At 44.9% G+C, this 17,414-nt stretch overlaps 1 protein-coding gene across 3 annotated transcripts in view; it reads left to right on the forward strand.

Annotated features, from left to right (window-relative positions):
* Nucleotides 1-17,414, forward strand: part of MORC2 (MORC family CW-type zinc finger 2) — a 54,607-nt gene that overhangs the window by 14,125 nt on the left and 23,068 nt on the right. For all 3 annotated transcript variants that reach the window (XM_086761236.1, XM_086761237.1, XM_086761238.1), the window contains 7 exons: nucleotides 310-400; nucleotides 3,541-3,649; nucleotides 4,937-5,096; nucleotides 5,178-5,289; nucleotides 6,996-7,121; nucleotides 12,387-12,466; nucleotides 16,720-16,802. In XM_086761236.1, coding sequence (XP_086617362.1) covers nucleotides 310-400; nucleotides 3,541-3,649; nucleotides 4,937-5,096; nucleotides 5,178-5,289; nucleotides 6,996-7,121; nucleotides 12,387-12,466; nucleotides 16,720-16,802 — 761 coding nt within the window. The remainder of the gene's footprint in view (nucleotides 1-309; nucleotides 401-3,540; nucleotides 3,650-4,936; nucleotides 5,097-5,177; nucleotides 5,290-6,995; nucleotides 7,122-12,386; nucleotides 12,467-16,719; nucleotides 16,803-17,414) is intronic.

A 17,414-nucleotide genomic window follows, 5' to 3' on the forward strand; every position in this document is an offset into this window, starting at 1 on the left:
TTTTTTTTGTAAAAAGAAATGTCTTTGTGCAGATCAGATGGGGCACTGGGCTAGTCTGAAAGCTAAAGCTCTTTTTGTCAGCATAATGACATCTGTACAAAGCTTTTGATCGTGTCAATGCCCTTGAGCAATGTGTATCTTACAGGGCTGTATGGTAGAGCTTCAGGATGAGACTTGGCTTGGGCTTCTGGCCTTTTCCATGCTATACTCTTTCTGTGCTACTTACAGTGGCAAATAAGTTTATCTAAAAGATGTGTGTGTGTCTGTATATTAAAATAAACTTTTTTTCTTCCCTGTCTCTCGTTCCAGATGAAGCTGCCAGTGTTATTCAATTTGGTAAATCAGCCAAGCGATCCCCTGAGTCAACTCAAATTGGACAGTATGGGAATGGCTTGAAATCGTAAGTATAACAAAAACCATCCTCCTGAGATTATGGAGGTTAGAGTTGCGATAGTAAATGTATTTTTTGCTTGGAGGTGTATGTCTTTTCTAGGAATAAAAAATAAAAAGGTAGATGAAATCTAAAGAAAGATACCATGGTTTGGTAGACAGGAGCTCTGTGAATATCTGCTGTAGTTCTTCAGTGGCAGAGAAGTCTGTCCAAAGCAGATGACGGTGTTTTGCCATTGTATTTGCATAATGAAGACGTCATGGTTTAGCCAAGTCACCACACAGTTGCTCACTCTCCGTCCCCCTGCCCAGAGGGATGGGGGAGAGAACTGGGAAGAAAGGAAAACTCATGAGTTGAGATGAAGACAGTGTACTACAATGGCCAAGGAAAATGACAATAATAACAAAATATACAAAATGAACGATGCACAATTTCTCACCACCCCATGTCCCAATGACCAATACAGCCCGTCCCGAGCAGTGGTAATGGAAACAAAACCGAGCAGCAAGGAAAGGAGCAAGAGAGAGAGATGGCCCCCCGCCAGCCCCCACTTCTACACGAGCCTGACGTTTATGGCATGGAATGCTCTCTTTGGCCAGTTTGGGTCAATTATTCTGTCTGTTTTTCTCCAGCTTCCTGCATCTGCATTAGCGAGACCTGGAAAGGTCTCTGTAGCAACAACTCCTATCATCGGTGTGTTTATCAACATTCTTCATGTACCAAATCCAAAACTCATCGACTACAGAGAGGAAAATTAACTCCATCCCTGCCGAAGCCAGGACGGAACAGAATACAAATCAGAGCTGGGGAAGAAAAATGGAAGAGTAGGAAACAAACCCTTAATATGCCTGTGGCAGACAGATAGTAAAATTGGAGTGAAATAGTGCTGCAGTGTCTTACTAGAAAAGTTGTCTGGTGCAAGTCAGATGGACTTAAAACTTTTTTTTTCTTAAACAAATGCATGGAGAAGAAGGTCTGATGGAAGGAATGAGAGGAGGAGTGGGATTAAGTGACAGAGGAGCAGAGGTGGGAAGGAAATCTTACTGGTTGGGGGGGATTTGCTAGGAAAAAGAAGGATGTTTGCTGTGGTGAACTGATGTCTTTGGGAAAGTTAAAGGGCTTCTATGGCTTTTTCTGATTGACTGTTCTGCTTTATGCTGTTCCATGTGGCTTGATTATTTATATGCATCCTACCAGGGAAATCTGTGGGACTCTATAATCTGGAGGGAAAGTAGAAAATTGAGTGTAAGGGATCTTGAGTTGCTGTTGATCCAGTTGCAGTGCAGGACAGATCCTAGATCCTACCTGTGCACTTCCAGGACAGATCTCTGTCCTATTCTTAACCTTGAGCAAGAGATATACTTTATTAGAGCTGAGAAATGCAAACTGAAGCCTAAACGTGCAAAAGGTGAGCTTTGGTGTTGGATTAAACCAATCTAAAGAGAACTGAACTGACAGAACACTAACCCTTTTTATGCAATGTAGTTTTTCTCTGTTAAGGTTTTTTGAACAAGTTGGGTAATAGGGTAAAAGAGAAGTGGGGAAGGCACTGCTGGGGATAGGAGAGAGGGGAGGAAGATGAGACTGTCTCTTCATGACAACGAGCTGCTAAGTTGCATTAGCTGAAGTGTCAATGAGTCCTTCCAGTTAGACATTAGGAAATAAATTATCTCTCTCCCAGAGCTTGTCTGCTGCTATTCATTCTGTGTACAGCGAAATGAAGTGTGCATTCAATTTCTCACTTAAATTTCTGCTCACATATATTATAGCATCTTGGAATCACAGAATGGTTTGGGTTGGAGGGGACCTTTAACGCCCATCCAGTCCAACTCCCCTGCAAGGAGGGGGCATCCCCAACCAGATCAGGTTGCTCAGAGCCCCGGCCAACCTGGCCTGGAACGTTTCCAGGGATGGGGCATCCACCACCTCTCTGGGCAACCTGGGACAGTGTTCCACCACCCTCAGTGTAAAACATCTCTTCCTTATGTCCAATCTAAATCTACTCTCTTTTTGTTTAAAACCATCACCCCTCGTCCTGTCACACCAGGCCCTGCTGAAGAGTCTCTCCCCATCTTTCCTGCAGCCCCCTTTAGGCACTGGGAGGCCACTCTCAGGTCTCCCTGGAGCCTCCTCTTCTCCAGGCTGAACAGCCCCAGCTCTCTCAGCCTGGCCTCACAGCAGAGCTGCTCCAGCCGTCTCATCATGGCCTCCTCTGGACCCTCTCCAGCTGGTCCATGTCTTTCTGATGTTGGGGGCTCCAGAGCTGGATGCAGTGCTGCAGATGGGGTCTCACCAAAGCGGAGCAGAAGGGGACAATCCCCTCCCTCGACCTACTGGCCACGCTGCTGGGGATGCAGCCCAGGATGCAGTTGGTCTTATGGGCTGCGAGCGCACATTGTCAGCTCATGTTGAGCTTCTCGTCCACCAGTGCCCCCAAGTCCCTCCCTCTCCCGACCCACGTGCAGGACCTTGCACTTGGCCTTGTTGAACTTCATGAGGTTTGCATGCGCCCACCTTTCCAGCCTGTCCATGGCATCCCTCCCCTCCAGCATGTCCACGGCACCACACAGCTTGGTGTCATCAGCGAACTTGCTGAGGGTGGACTCTATCCCACTGTCCGTGTCACCGACAAAGATGTTGAACAGGACCAGGCCCAACACGGACCCCTGAGGGATGCCACTCGTGACCGGTCTCCACATGGACATTGAGCCGTTAACCACCACTCTCTGAGTGCGGCCATCCAGCCAACTCCTTATCCACCGAGTGCTCCATCTGTCAAACCCATGTCTCTCCAGTTTAAAGGTTATTGTCACATCTCACCTTAGTAATCTTTTTTAGATTTAAATGTTTTTTAAAAAACTTTCTACATAGTATGAACCTGGAAAGCCACACTGTACTTCTGCACCTTTTAATTGTGGCTAGTGTTAAGTGTTTTGAAATGTTATGAAAGTGTCCGGATTGAGATGCCTTTTGAAAGGAATGAGATGTTTAGAGAGAAATGGTAGTTGCTGTTTCAGCCCTTCTTTTAGGTTACCTGGTTTTTGGCATCTCATAATTGAGCTCAGTGAAAGAAAACTCAAGTAATGTGGTCTGCTTTCTAGAAACTGTTGTGCATCAAGTGTAACATGCAGCCTGAAATCTGTCTCCAGGGGTTCCATGCGCATTGGGAAGGATTTTATCCTGTTCACGAGGAAAGACAACACCATGACTTGCCTCCTCTTGTCACGGACGTTCCATGAGGAAGAAGGCATTGATGAGGTTTGTATGTACGTTGTTGTAATGAATTAATGCAGTTAATGCTTGTGTCATCTGAACTTCCCCAGCTCTCACAGGAGTCATCTGTGTCGGTGTTGGTTGCCACTCTGATTGGATCAGTGTATGGTTTTCTCTTGGTGATATACTTGTAGAGGTTCTGCAAAGTCATCAAAGATTTTTTCCTTTTGGTTTTAGTTCTGTTTGAGAGGTCTCCCTAAACTACAGCAAGCTTGAAGGGCTTGCTCCAGTCACTTAAAGTTGCTTGTGCCGAGCTGGGGACATGCCCCAACATCTTGCACTTTCCTTTTGCCACAAAATTTGAGTTTGAAATGTATTTAAATTTATTTCTCTGATTAGAATTAAAGACGTGATTGAAGTTGCTACCCACAGGTCATGAACTCCAGACGTGGATCTTTTTGTAAATAAAAAATCCGTGTGGTTCTACCTATTGAAAACTTGTATATCTTAACAGATAATTCAGACGTTGTTGTTCTGCATCCAGACTCTTAACACGGAAGTATTTTTGTGCTCAAGCATAAGTATTTTCCAGGCAAGGCCAATAATGAAAAATTTTACATTTGCACTGGGCTAGTATCTAAGAAAGCATTTTCCGTTGTAATAGTGGAGGGAGCTCTTCAAAGAAGCTGTTGAGGGAACAGGGCTTGCTAGTGGCCAGCTGATGGTTGAAGCAAGCTGGGAACAGTGATGTAGTTCCCACAATGGCTCTGGAGACGGAAATTCTGGCTTGACCTCAATTCTGAAGTGAGGACAGGACTCGCTGTCCTTGATAGGCAGTCAGGCTGCAGTCTAGAATTCTATCCATGTTTGTGTTCTAAATGGCAAAAAACACCAATAACGTTACTAGAGTCCCGTAAAAAATAATGAAGAGTGAGATGAGGATAAATATGAGTGAAGGGTGTTTGAGATCACGAGAGAAGTTTAGCACCGAGGTTGACATTTTTAAAGAAGCAAGGTTTGAGTGTTTCCTTAGTATTAAGTTGTTACAAGAGGAGAGGAAAAAAGACATTGAGTGTGTGAGTAGCCGGTACCATACAGGCCATTTGGGAATGGTTCAGTCTCCGACTAGGTGTTGTAGGAAGGCAACTCAGAGGCTAGCCAAGACGAGTCCTTGGGCATTTGACAGATGTGCACACCACTGAAAAACAAGGAAGAACTCTTGCAGGGACTGAGGGGGCTGTCAAAAGGTGTAAGTCGCTCGGCTGTGATCCGCAGAAGGAACTGACTGGAGTGGGTGAGCCTGAGTTGCTTTTGGTGTGATACAATTTGCAGGTCATTGTTCCCTTGCCCACCTGGAATGCACGAAGCCGGGAGCCTGTGACTGACGACATGGAGAAGTTTGCTATTGAGACAGAGCTTATTTATAAGTATTCCCCTTTCAAATCAGAACAGGAAGTGATGGAGCAGTTTAATAAGATCTGTGGTGAGAAAGGTATGTATGGATGGTGCAGGTCACGGGCAAGGTGTTTGGGGTTTGCCTGGGATTCATCTGATCAACTTGTTACTTGCTCAGGCACCCTGGTGATCATCTTTAATCTCAAACTAATGGATAATGGAGAGCCAGAGCTGGATGTGACTTCTGACCCCCGAGACATTCAGATGGCAGAAACACCGCCAGAGGGAACGTAAGTGTGATGGGTGTTACGGGCCCATGGGCTCTGATCAAATGGTGTGTAGGGTTTGACTATATACTGTGTGTATGTGTTTTTTAAAAGCTTCTGTTTCTATGGTGAGCTGGAGAATTTAGAAGATCTTTAGTTTGTTCTTTAGCAGTTTAGAGTTCATGCATGTAAATGGCCCACCGTAGGTGGCGTGTTTGGCGTGAATGCCTGTGTTGGCTTGTCTCAGTTCAGTCAAGCAGCAAACTTGATGCCCTTCTTTAGGCACCTTAAAACAAAGGAGCCCTAAGCTATAGGTTTAGTTTTCTACACTCATCAAAGATTTTTTTTAATGTCAGAATGACAGCTGGTCTCGAGTCTGTGGTGCTCTCAAACTGATATTCAGTTTTGTGATTAAATGAACCCCGGCAAAACACAAGGTGCTGCACAGGTCAGCCTCCACGAGCAAATGCTATGGGTGGATGCCAGTGGGACATGTCACCACATCTTTCTGGGAGCAGGAGCAGCTCCTGGACTTTCCTGCAGAGGAGGAAGGAGGATGTGCTGAGAGGGCAGCTGGAGGCCCCTGTTCAGGGAGAGCTGAGTGTTTGCTGGGTTATTCACTTGTAGCTGAAAAGAAAAAACTGAGCTAAACTGAGCCAAATGCTTGATTAAATCCTAGAGCTCCATGGGCACATCTAGCAAGCTTTACCTTTTTATGAGATTACACACTTCTTCCCTGAGGTGCTTGAATTTCCCATAGAAATACAATTTCAAACACTGCAAACCTAGCTATTTCTGTTCATATTAGCTTGATGTTATTGAGTACATAGGTGCAGCAAACTCCTTGGGGGCCTCCAGGGTTCTAATATGCATGAGCTTTTGTGGTTACCACTGATCACTGGAAAGAGCTTCTTCCTCCTGGCCTTGTGATATCATTTCTGTGTGATCAGTGCAGTTTCTGTCAGAGCACACTCCTGAGTAACCAAAGCGTAAGAGAACACACTAGCAAGTGGGGCAGTTCGTAGGTTTGACCTTTATTATCCAGCTGTATTCAGAGCATTCTGTTCAAGCTACAGTAATACATGCTTTACTTTCTGTAAAAGTATTTCAAATGTACAACTCAATAGAAAATCTCTGTAGAAGACATAGGTAGAAAAAATTTGAAAGAAAAGCCTCACTTAATGTAGGTGCATGGTAATTAAAATAGAAGGGCCTTTTCTTTTACCTAGCTTTCTTGCTGAAGGTGGTATCTTTGGCATGTTTTGCAATAGATGGCTATGAGCTGAGATGGTAACAGCTAAAGTTGCATGAGGTGTGAATCCTGCCAGAGGTGCTTAAAATATATCAGAGGTAGTGCAGAGCAGCGTGGGGAGGTGCTTCTGTTGGTCACTTGTCTCCTGAGTAGCAGTTTATTGGGAAGTGACAGGCTTACAAGTTTTGTCCCTGGAGAAACTGGTTTATTTGGTTTGGATAGAGGAGAAGGGTCTGTGACAGTAGTATGACATGGCTTTTCTTAATTGGAGGAGAATGAGAGGGAAAAAAATGAAGGAAAGAGGAAGCAGAATGCAGACTGAAAGAGCTTCTAAGATGAGCACTCTGACTGAAGAGACATTGAATCGATGGAATCCTCTTTGGGCTACATGGACCCTTCTGGGACAGTGCCTGCTGGCAGTCCTACAAGGGAATGCTGAACAACCTGCTCAGTCTCTGTAAGCATCCCTCTCTTGCAGAAAGCCTGAGCGCCGCTCCTTCCGGGCCTATGCTGCGGTGCTTTATATTGATCCGAGAATGAGGATCTTCATAAATGGACACAAAGTTCAAACCAAACGACTGTCATGCTGCTTGTACAAGCCCAGGTAAGTTTTGGACTCATAGTCTACAGATGTGTAGGACCTTTTGGAGTTTGCTTGTGGAATAGATGTAGCATTTTGCTCTCCAGATATATCCTGCATAATTCCATGTTAAAGCCGCAGAAACAGATCATAAGAGAATGGGATGTGTGGTATTGACATCATGAAAAAACCAGGTAGGTAGTGGAAAATCTAATGCCTTTGAAAATCACATGAGTAATTTGTGCAATTTGGCTTGCTTTCAGAGCAAACAAACAAATGAAGATACTGGTTGTTCAAAATGCCATATCCATACAAAACTGTTGGGTAACTGTTTTTTTTTAAGTAGGACAAGGAAATACACATGGTGGGTGTTAGAATTATTACTGAAAAGAAACTGGACTGAGCACTTCGAAACAGTTGCTTTGAGAATAAACTTTTATATATAACTGATCTAGATTTGAATAGAGATTGGGAAATACCTTCCCTTGTCTTCCTTTTAAATTCCCTTAAACAAAAAATTTGAAAGTGAGCTGAGATGTACTGCCAGTTGGCTTAACAGGAACTGGAAAAGGTTGTAAGGGTGGCAGGGGAGAGGAAAATGTGTATTTAAGTCTGCTTGAGGCAACAGTGTTCTTCTTTTTCTGGGAGCACACAGGCTGCATTCTAGATACCTTAACATAGTTTGTCTTAAGAAAATAGTAGTAATTTTATAGAGTATTTGCAGATTGTTTTAATAATTGTTTTGGATTGCAATAGTGTTTCAATAGTACGAGCCCGCTATCAACCCATCAGGTACTTTCACTAACCGCAGTCTGATGTCATGCCACTGCTTGCTGCCCTAAGAGCCCTACGAAGTCAAGGAAGATTATGTCCACTCTCCCCTTGTTGACGAAGCCAGTCGTTTCATTGTAGAAGGCAGTTGGTAGGTGCAGCTTGACTTGCCACTGTAAATCCTGATTTGCTAGGTAGAAAATCTCTGACTGTGTTTTACCTGCATGTGAGTGCCATGTGCTGCTTCCTCTTGTGCCACAGTCCAACAAAAGTACTATGGAGAGAAAGCAGAGGAAGAGCACACAGTTTTTTATTTCATCAGAGAACAGCTTCTTGTGAGACTCAAAGACAGGATCCCAACACTATGGGATGGTGCTAGCATTGTTGTGATAATATCACCCGCCCCAGGTCACCCTAGATGTTCACCTGCGCCAGTATCTTCTTTTTCAAGTGGTCAGTAATCAATGTCTAGGGAGGGATATGAGAATTTTATTCTATACCATAGGACTGTTTTCTGTTGAAAAGAGACAGTGTTTTTAGACAATTTAGGCAGCAGCTCTTCTGGATCCCTATCACCAGTTCTGTATCTGCTTTTGATTGGTTTTGGGGAATAGTTGCAGCTGTAGAAGGAGAAATTCAAATTGTAACTGCTTAGCAATGACAGTTAATGACCAAGGAATTATCTAGCATGGAGGACAAGAAGGCCCAACCACAAAACGGGTTACACTGGCTGATGAGATAAGAAGTGCTGCAGTATTGTCTCATACCAATGGTGTAATGCCAAGTGCTCAGGGACCAGTTGCAGTGCTGGTGCTGGAGGATGAACCCAACGCTGGGCTAAGGTGCCCCATGCTGATGCTCACAGGATCAGTGCTGATGCAGGTTTATCTAACAAATCTGCTTGTACCACATCTTTGCAGACTCCTTGTAGATCTGCTTATGGTGGTAGGCCAATAAAAATTCCCCAACACTGTAAAAATACTTACATTTAAAACCCCCACTCCTACAACAAAGTAGTAAAGACTCTACAAACAAAGCCCTCCTGTAGAGCACAGTGTAGATCTTCTTGGACTTGGTGCAATTATTGTAGCCTTACTGGGTCTTTATGGAGAGTATCCAGACTGCTTCCTTCTGGTCTCAGACTCCTGATGCCAGATCTGGGCTCCAGAAGCCGCCTGGCCACTGGGATGAGCCGTCAAAGCCTTCACCGTGGGTTCTGAGAGCCAGCACAGCCCTTGGGGTAGGTGCCCACACTATGTCCTGAATAGGTTGTGGAAACTTAATCTTTTACCTTCAGACACCTGAGCAGAACCTAGTCTGCCCTGGAGGGCTCTTTCCCAAGGAAAAACCAGTAAATCAGTCCGTTCTGAGAGTGGAGTTACGCTGCTTTTACAGCTATAGGTGATTTTTTTTTCCTTTTTTCTCTCTGAACCTGCTGAAAAGAGTTGTTTATGCCCTGGATTTTCCCTTTAGAGTTGGAGCCAGAGCTCACGCATCCCCATTTCGCTACTGGATTTTGAGTGCTCTGCGGGTTAATACTACTCCCCTGCACTTGTACAGGGAGTCACATGGGGGAAGTGTACTCCTGTTAAGGTGTTCCTTTAGAGGACAGCTGATGCAGCAGTGATGCTCAGCTCTTTAGCATAGCTGGTTTTTGCAGAGCCTCAGTAGCCTAGGCCAGGTAACAGTTGAACTTTTTTGGTCCAGCAAGGACCAGGCAGTGAAGGTTCTCCAGTCTTACAGCCCAGGTAGATGATATGCTGCCTGTGGTACGTACTTAAGGGCTCTTTGCTAGTCTTTGGGGAAGCTCATGATGCCTGAGCCTAAACAGGTGTTAATTTTATTCATATCCTCCTGATAAAGGCCAGTAAACTACTGTAAGGGAATGTCATTAATCTGTCAGTATGGAGACACCTCTGTCCATCCATTTGTTGGTTTTATAAGGAAGGCTAGTATAATCCAGCCTGGCATGGAAAGGACAGGTCACTACCTGATGATGAGCTGACAAATGACTCCTGATTGTGGTCTTTTTACATACTTCTTAGTGAACTTTGAGCCAGGTGTCTTTTCTATTTGAAGTGGTGCTTTCATGCCTTACCTTGAACATTGGTAGATACAGCCATCCGCTTGTCTCTGTGCCCTCTGGTCTGTTTTCAAGATCTCTCAGGAGGATTGTTTTGAGGGGTAGTGGCTCCCCTTCTACAGTAGGGCTGTAAGTCACGTTGCCTTCATCTCTAAAGGAAAAGCTTGTGCAGTGGCTTGTCTGTGGGTTAATGTGTTGGTGTTAGGGAAAAAAGACTGGAAATCCATTGTAGGCTTTAGGGTAAATACCCTAAAGTGTCTTTACTGAAAATCGGGGTTTTGCGGCCATTGCAGTGTTCTTCATCAGGAGTAACAGCTTGTCTCCTGAGCAGGGCACTTGTTTTGTTGTTGTTTTTTTTTTTTTTGTCATCTGCCCTTTCTGGAAGCTGTGTTTCTGTGGGTAGAGACTTCTCCATACCCTTCTGGAGCCTGTAACGTCCTGCTGGCAGGGGCAGACTGGTTTTGTGCAGATCTCTCACCAGTGCTTGCAGTGAAGTACCAGTACAGTACCAGCCTCCCTGGGAATGGCTTGTGTCTCCTGAAGAATTGCTTCCATCTGTTCCGTCCCGCAGTAACTGGTTGTTTAGCAGTGCAGGCCGTACAGATGGAAGTAGCCGCGCCATGTGCAAGTGTGTCCCTTCACGAGGGCATTCCAAGGCAGTCATAATGAACATCTTGAAGCTGGAAGAGTGTTTTACTAGTGTGTCCTGCAGACTTTTTGTCTGTCTGACCTGTTTCCATGTATCTTTGCTAGATATGCTGCTCCAGACCACTTGAACAGGGGCTTTCCTGGCTGTGACTGAAGTCACAGTCATTTGGTCATTTGGTGTTGGAAAAGAAAGTGAGACAGGAGGGTGAGCACAGTGATGGCTCACAGTGCCTGTCTGGGACACCCTGCAATTGCTTGGGCTACACACTGTTGCAAAGGAGGTGCTGTCTGTAAGGTCCCCTTCAGGTCCCCCCATCTCACGAGCTGGGTGTGCTGATACCATTCAGCTTCACTTCGCTTCTGGTTTTTTTTGGGTTTTTTTTGGTTTTGCCTCAGGAAAGTCAGGTGGGATGTGGATGACGTAATTTAATTATGCTAACATGTTGAAAGCAGTCTGATTTTCAGAATGTGTTCTCTCTCTCAGCCCCAGGTAGTTTTAATCACCCTTAAGTAGATCTGAGGAGATTACGCCATCACAAACCTGACTCTGCATCTCCTAACATGGTTATTGAGCGATTTCTGGAAGAGTTAGCGCCTTCCTGCTTTTTTCCCAGTGAGGAGATTCTTATGAGTTGCAGAAAATTAGTTTAGTAAATGCAGAAATGTATTTAAGTGGACTGTGCTTGTGGTGGGAATTTTCTGGATTTGGGAGCAAGGGATTTCCGTTGGTGAGACTATTTCTGACATCAGTATTGACATCGGTGTGTGCTTGCCCACAGAAACATACCTAAATGTAATTTTTCATCTCATGGATCTTGATAGATTATCTACCATTTGGGAGGATCTTGTCTCTCATTGGCATCTAAATGTTATTCCTCCTACATTAATGAGTTGATCCGTCAAGCCTTAGTCCTTATATGTTTCCGCCTCTCTCTGTAGAAGCAGCATTTCTAGTGGCTTTTGCTTTGGCTAAATGCTGGAGAGGTATATTTTTTTCATCAAAAGTGATTTGGGATGGGATTTTTGCCTCGACACATCCAAACCCTTGTGTCTTAAGGTGGTTCGAGTTCCTGCAGGATCTGAACATCCTTCTTGGTGTCGTCTCCTCTTCCCCGATTACGTGCCTCTGCATATGTGACTCATACTCAGAAGCTTCTGCCTCTTTCACTCTGCAGTAGTCAGTCAGATTGTGATCTGCACTTGGCATGTTACAATATAGGGGAGCTGAAACAAGCCACTGCAACTCAGGCACAAGTTTACAAGGTTGTGAGTCAAATGTGTAGCATACAGAAATGTCCTGAAATTTTAGAGCTGAAACTTGAAGCTCTGTTCAGAGAGTTGCTCTGACACTTAGTGGCTTTGAGCTATCCCTGCACTGTCAGACTGCACCTGTGGGCAGGTGTTTGCAGGAGAAAGGAAGGATTATTTATCTGTAACTGGAGGTTTTTTAAAAGTTTTTCCATATATTTTTGCTCCTCCTTTCTGCTTCTGAAGAAGTTATTCCTCTAAACCTTGGGATTTCCTCTGAGAATATGGGTGTATTTCTGCTAATGCAGAATAAGGGGTGTTGTGGTTGCAGCCACTACTAAACCGTCTCTGACTTTGAAAGTTTTTGCCTAACTGCATCCAAAAATGCCTACTTCCTGATACATAAACCTCCTTCTCCATTTATTGAATATTGAGAAGAGTAGAGTAGCGTGTGGAGACCTTGCTCTCTCATGCAGTGATGAAATCTTGGTTTGACCTTACTGCTGAGTTTGCTGATTAATAAGTTTTGATCATCACAGGATGTACAAATACACTTCAAACCGTTTCAAGACCCGTGCAGAGCAAGAGGTGAAGAAAGCAGAGCACATGGCGAGGATAGGTGAGTCTTCGGGGTATGCATGCATCCTGATTTTGCTCTAGTGAAGGAGAGGACTGAAAGAGACTGCCTTGCTGGATATGACCTGAAATTGCTTGTTTCTGTAATCATTATGGTTGCTCAGGAAATTAGTTATTACAGCAACTACAGATGACCTCGACTTCTATGCAATGGAAGGAACATACGTTGTTCCCTAAGAGCAATTCCTCTGAGGAATACGCACACGCAATAACCCTTGGAGTCACAGATGTCTGACCATGCTCCATCTGAAGCCTGGCTAAGCTGCCACCCTGTTACCCTGCAGTTCTGCTTTCACGTTTTGCATATCATTAGCTTTTGGTTCTGTTCTCCTGCTCCTTCCCTGTTGAGGCAGTTGTTAAAAAATAGATTTTTATTCTGTTACTTGCTGTAAAGTGATAAATCTGGATCTGCAAGGGAGCCCTGGTTTGTTTCTTGGTTTTTTTTTGTCCCTCTAATCTTCCTGTAGTACTCAGGATAAACCAAATTTGACATTATTGGATATTCAGCATATAGAAATTACATACGCATATAAATATAGCATATAATTGTGTTAAATTTGCACAAATTTAACATACAGAGCAGAAATCTCGGAAGTTGTAAGACATGTTGACCTATATGTTCTGGTAGATTTAATGAGTCGACTTAATAAATCAATTAGAGGCACATATCCTCTCTCGCTGTGTGAGAGCTGCTCTAGGTACTTGTGCATGTGTGTGCAGGTCAGATATGCAAGTGACAGTGCCACGTTCAGCCTATTTAGAGGCTTTAAAGGCAGTATGATTTTGGCCCTGCCCAAAGCAAAGCACCAAAATAAAATTGTGTAAGTTGCTGTGTCCCCTATTCCTCCTTTATGAAGTCCAGCCTAACAAGACAGACTTAAAACTGTGAAGTATAAGCAGATTTTATCCTGCCCCTCAGTCCTCATAGATTGTTTTTTGGGTTGAGTCCTATAGCCAAAGCGGGCGTTCCACACACACTTGCAGTGCCTTCAAGAAGGTGCAAATAGCATGATTTAGAGATTCTTTCTTGCAGCAGTCCGTGAGGCCTTCATGATGTTTAAAAGGTGAGTCTTGACACTGAAGAGTACTGCCATTCGGTGTCCCAGTGAGTGATTGCTGAGCAAAGGGCTTTGAACATGGTGATGAAAACTCACAGCAGACTTCAGACTGTTTTCTGCAAAGTTTGATTGCATGAAGCCTTCAAGACTAAAACATTCTCGTAGCATTAACCTCAGCGTCAGTGGCACAGAGCTCATTTCTTTGCTTCTGGGAAAAGGAATTTAATCTTTAACAACCAAGTTCTCTTGTTCTGCTATTGATAGAAAAGATTAGTTACTCATAATATCCAGCATATGTTTTCTTTTGAAGATGCACACCACTCTTAGGAGGGATCTTCACCAGGGAATGATTTGCGGTTTTCCCTTTCAAAGCAAGAGGTGTGTTGTGAGCAATGGTGGGTCTCAGCTGAGCTAACGGCAGTTCCAGTATGCCATGTCTGCTTGCCAGGGATGTGTTGGAATCCATCATACTGTAGAACTCTACTGAGGGATTGATGAGTCTCTGGAAGTAGCTTATGAGCTTGTTGAACCAAAATGTCATGATAACCAAAAAATAGCTGTAGTGAGGAAGGGAAAAAACAAGAAAAAAAGACATATGGGCAGCTGTGACTATTGGTGACATGGCTTTGGCATATCCAAAAAGAGCCACACCTCAGGAGTGAAGACATACGTATATTCAAGATGAGGAAAAACCACTCGTCATTCCCTGGCTCGTGCGATAAGCTGTAGCATCCACATCCCTAAGTGAGCATATGGACACAGGAGAAAAGTACCATTCCTGGCAAGGTAGCTGTGAAAGACCATCAGCTGCTTTCTGTGTATTTCTGAACCAAGACTGCACTGAGACATCTCGGTACGGCGTTGCCAGTTTCGGGAAATCCTCTTACAAAGTTTGAACAGCAAGCAGACAGAAAAGGTGAGGAGTTACATGGGTGTCCAGTACTGAAAGTCATTAACAGCTGTGTTCTGCACTGGATATTAGTCCGGAGTGTTTTAGTGTGTCCAGTGACTTGCTTGGCAGTACTATGGGTATGCCATGCCTGTCATCCCCTGGGAGGACGTGAATCTGGATTCTAGCTGCTGTATGATCGTCATCCCGCTTAGGGCATGCATTTTTGCCCATTAGGGAGGGCCTCAACCCTCAGATTCGTAACTGAGTCATTCCCTGTCAGCCATGCTTTCTCAGTTGTCATTGCTTTACTGGAGCAGGTTTGACCTGTGCCCTTTTGGGTCACAGCTGTGTTCTTCCCTCTAGACACAGTTGCATTTAGCCCACCAGCTGCTACCGTACAAGCTTTGATTTAAAAGGGCCAAGTGTTTTAAACAATCTCCAAACTCCTGTGTTTTCACATTTAGCGAAGCGGTCTCTTGATGATGAAGTCAGTCGCACAGTGCAGTTCTGCTATGACCTGCTTGATAAGCTGCTGTGAGCCTCTAGAGCGTGCTGCTGTGGGAATTAGTGGAACAAAATTCAGATGTAACACTGCATAGAGGGGAAAGGTGATTTTTATTTTAATGGTCTAATAAGTTGACTGTGCCTATTTGCATTCCTGTACCTGCACACACCAAAAATGTGCATTTTCGCAAGTAATGCTGACCATGGCACAGAGGACAGTGAATATCGGTTATCAAACACTGGCTACAGCATCTGGATTCCTTCTGGTTGGCAACTGAGTGCTGCTTTTTGGAGAGGTGCTTGGTAATCTCTAGGAGCCAATTGCTGTCCTGTCATCTTCTTGCTTACCTCATCCTCCGTAAATCTTAGGCAAGGTCGCTTCTGGTTGTGTTTCCTTGTTTTGAGTGTCTCACAGCTGCAATTTGTCTCCCTGTATGGAGAGCAGGGAGGGAGATGGCTCGTAGAGTGTGCTGCAGCCACATTGCGACCCTCCTGCTACAGGGGAGCAGGCCTGCTGCTCACCTTGGTGTAAGCCACACCATCCCTCAGCACGTACCAGCTGTATTTCCAAATTGTGTCTTTGCCTGTCAGCACATGCCACTCTTCTAACTTGTGCTTTATTGTTTCTTCTAGTCATCTTGCATGTAAACATTTCCGTTCTTACTTTATTTATACCAGCCTATTTCTGTTAGAAATCTCTCCAGTTCATGAAGGCCACAGTGTGGCTGCATCATCTCTCAGAAATTTTTGCGCTCAGAAACAATCACAAGTAGCATCACGGCAAGGTCAGTGCTGCTTCCACAGCACAGGTGCCCGAGTCGGATGCTTGGAGGTGGCAGCTGCAGCTCTGACTTTCCCTGTCCAAGCAGAACATTACTTGCCAGTCCATATTTACCCCTGTGGACTTCATAGTCTGTGGGATGGAGGATGATTACTCACTCAACTAATTCTTGTACAACTGTGAGCAGAACAGGCTTCTGACCTGAAAAGGAACATTAGAGGGTTGTAGCCAGTGTCCTTTTGGATGGAGAGCATGGAGATGCAAGGTACATCGTGCTAATTTACCTACGCACCTTGAGTCTCAACTTTAGGAAAGGATCTCCTTGCTGAAAATGAAATTTACTGAGTGAATCTGAAGCCATACGAGGATGATGTGTACCTGTTGCCGTGTGGTCTTGTTGGTAGTCAGGGCAAGAAGCGAAAAGGGGAGTTTAAGTGGTAAACTTCGTGTGTGCAAATGTCAGGTGTAGTGATGGGCTTTCAGAACACTATTTTGTGTGTAGCACAGATTTGTTTTTTTCCAGGCAAAAATTTAGCAATTATCAAAGATAAAAGTGTTTCTGAGAGTAGTCCTTTCCCTTCATCTCTGCAAGAAAATTACCTCTTTGTAACTCCTTTTCAAGCCTGAACTCAGTCTGTTTTGTGAGAGCCTTTCTCTGCCTTCATGCTTCTGGGCAGAGCAGGCAGAGCCACTCGCATCCTTACTCTTTCTAGTTCCTCGTGGACTTCCTCATGAATCCTTCCTTTAAGCAAGCTTTTGCAGAATTTAGCCCTGCTGCTATGCTGCTGTTGACTGCGACCTCTGAGCAAGTTTAAGATGGCATGTCAGTGGTGCCCTCTCATACGTAAGGTTTTATTTTGTACCTTTTTGTGTTACCTTTGTACCCTTGTACATGTCAGTCCAGCAAAGGCTCTTTGGGAATCAGTCTCCTGAGGCGAATACGTTGTGATATGCTATCTGTACTGAATGGTTGACTTCATCCTTTCCCCTGTGTGTTTCAGCGGAGGAGAAGGCTCGTGAGGCGGAGAGTAAAGCCCGTGCCCTTGAGCTGCGCCTAGGAGGGGATCTCACGCGGGAGTCCAGGGTAAGCCTCGTGCTTTGGCAGCGTGTGACATTTTAGGTGCTGAGGGACGGTTCAGAGTGGTGGCTTTGGAGCAGCGCTGGCTAGTCAGCAGGCAGTGGTAGCACCCGGTGTGTAGGTTAAGCAGATGGCAACTTCAGCCGGCAGTGAGTTGCCAGCAGTGTTCAGGCAGCTCTGTGATCTCATCACCACTGGATGTGCTTCAACGTCTGCATCTGGTTTCCAGCCCAAGTGGGAAGCCTGCCCACAACCTCCAATGTATCCTGAGTGGGAAGGCCACTCCCAGCCCCCAGGTGCTTTGTTTGATGTCAGCCTCTGTAGAATAGGCCTGAGAAATGTGTGATACTTGAACAGAGGTAAAATTGGGTGCTTTCTGGCTGTTGGCTCCAAAGTATTAGGGCAGGGGCTGTTTGCTTCCTCCCAGTGGGGCTGCGGCCCTTCACGGGCAAGGCTGAGGCCCAGCTCGCTGCTGGGTAGGAGAAGGGCTTGCAGGGTTGCCAGGTGAGTCAGCAAGTGACACCAGCTTAAAGTCACTGTACTTCCTATGGCATCTAATGGAAACAACAATATTTAATTACCCTAGCTGTTTCCCTGTGCTTCCATTACCCTCTGGTT

Source organism: Chlamydotis macqueenii, chromosome 17 (genome assembly GCF_036417535.1).
Source record: "Chlamydotis macqueenii isolate bChlMac1 chromosome 17, bChlMac1.mat, whole genome shotgun sequence".
Classification (NCBI taxonomy): Eukaryota; Metazoa; Chordata; class Aves; order Otidiformes; family Otididae; genus Chlamydotis; species Chlamydotis macqueenii.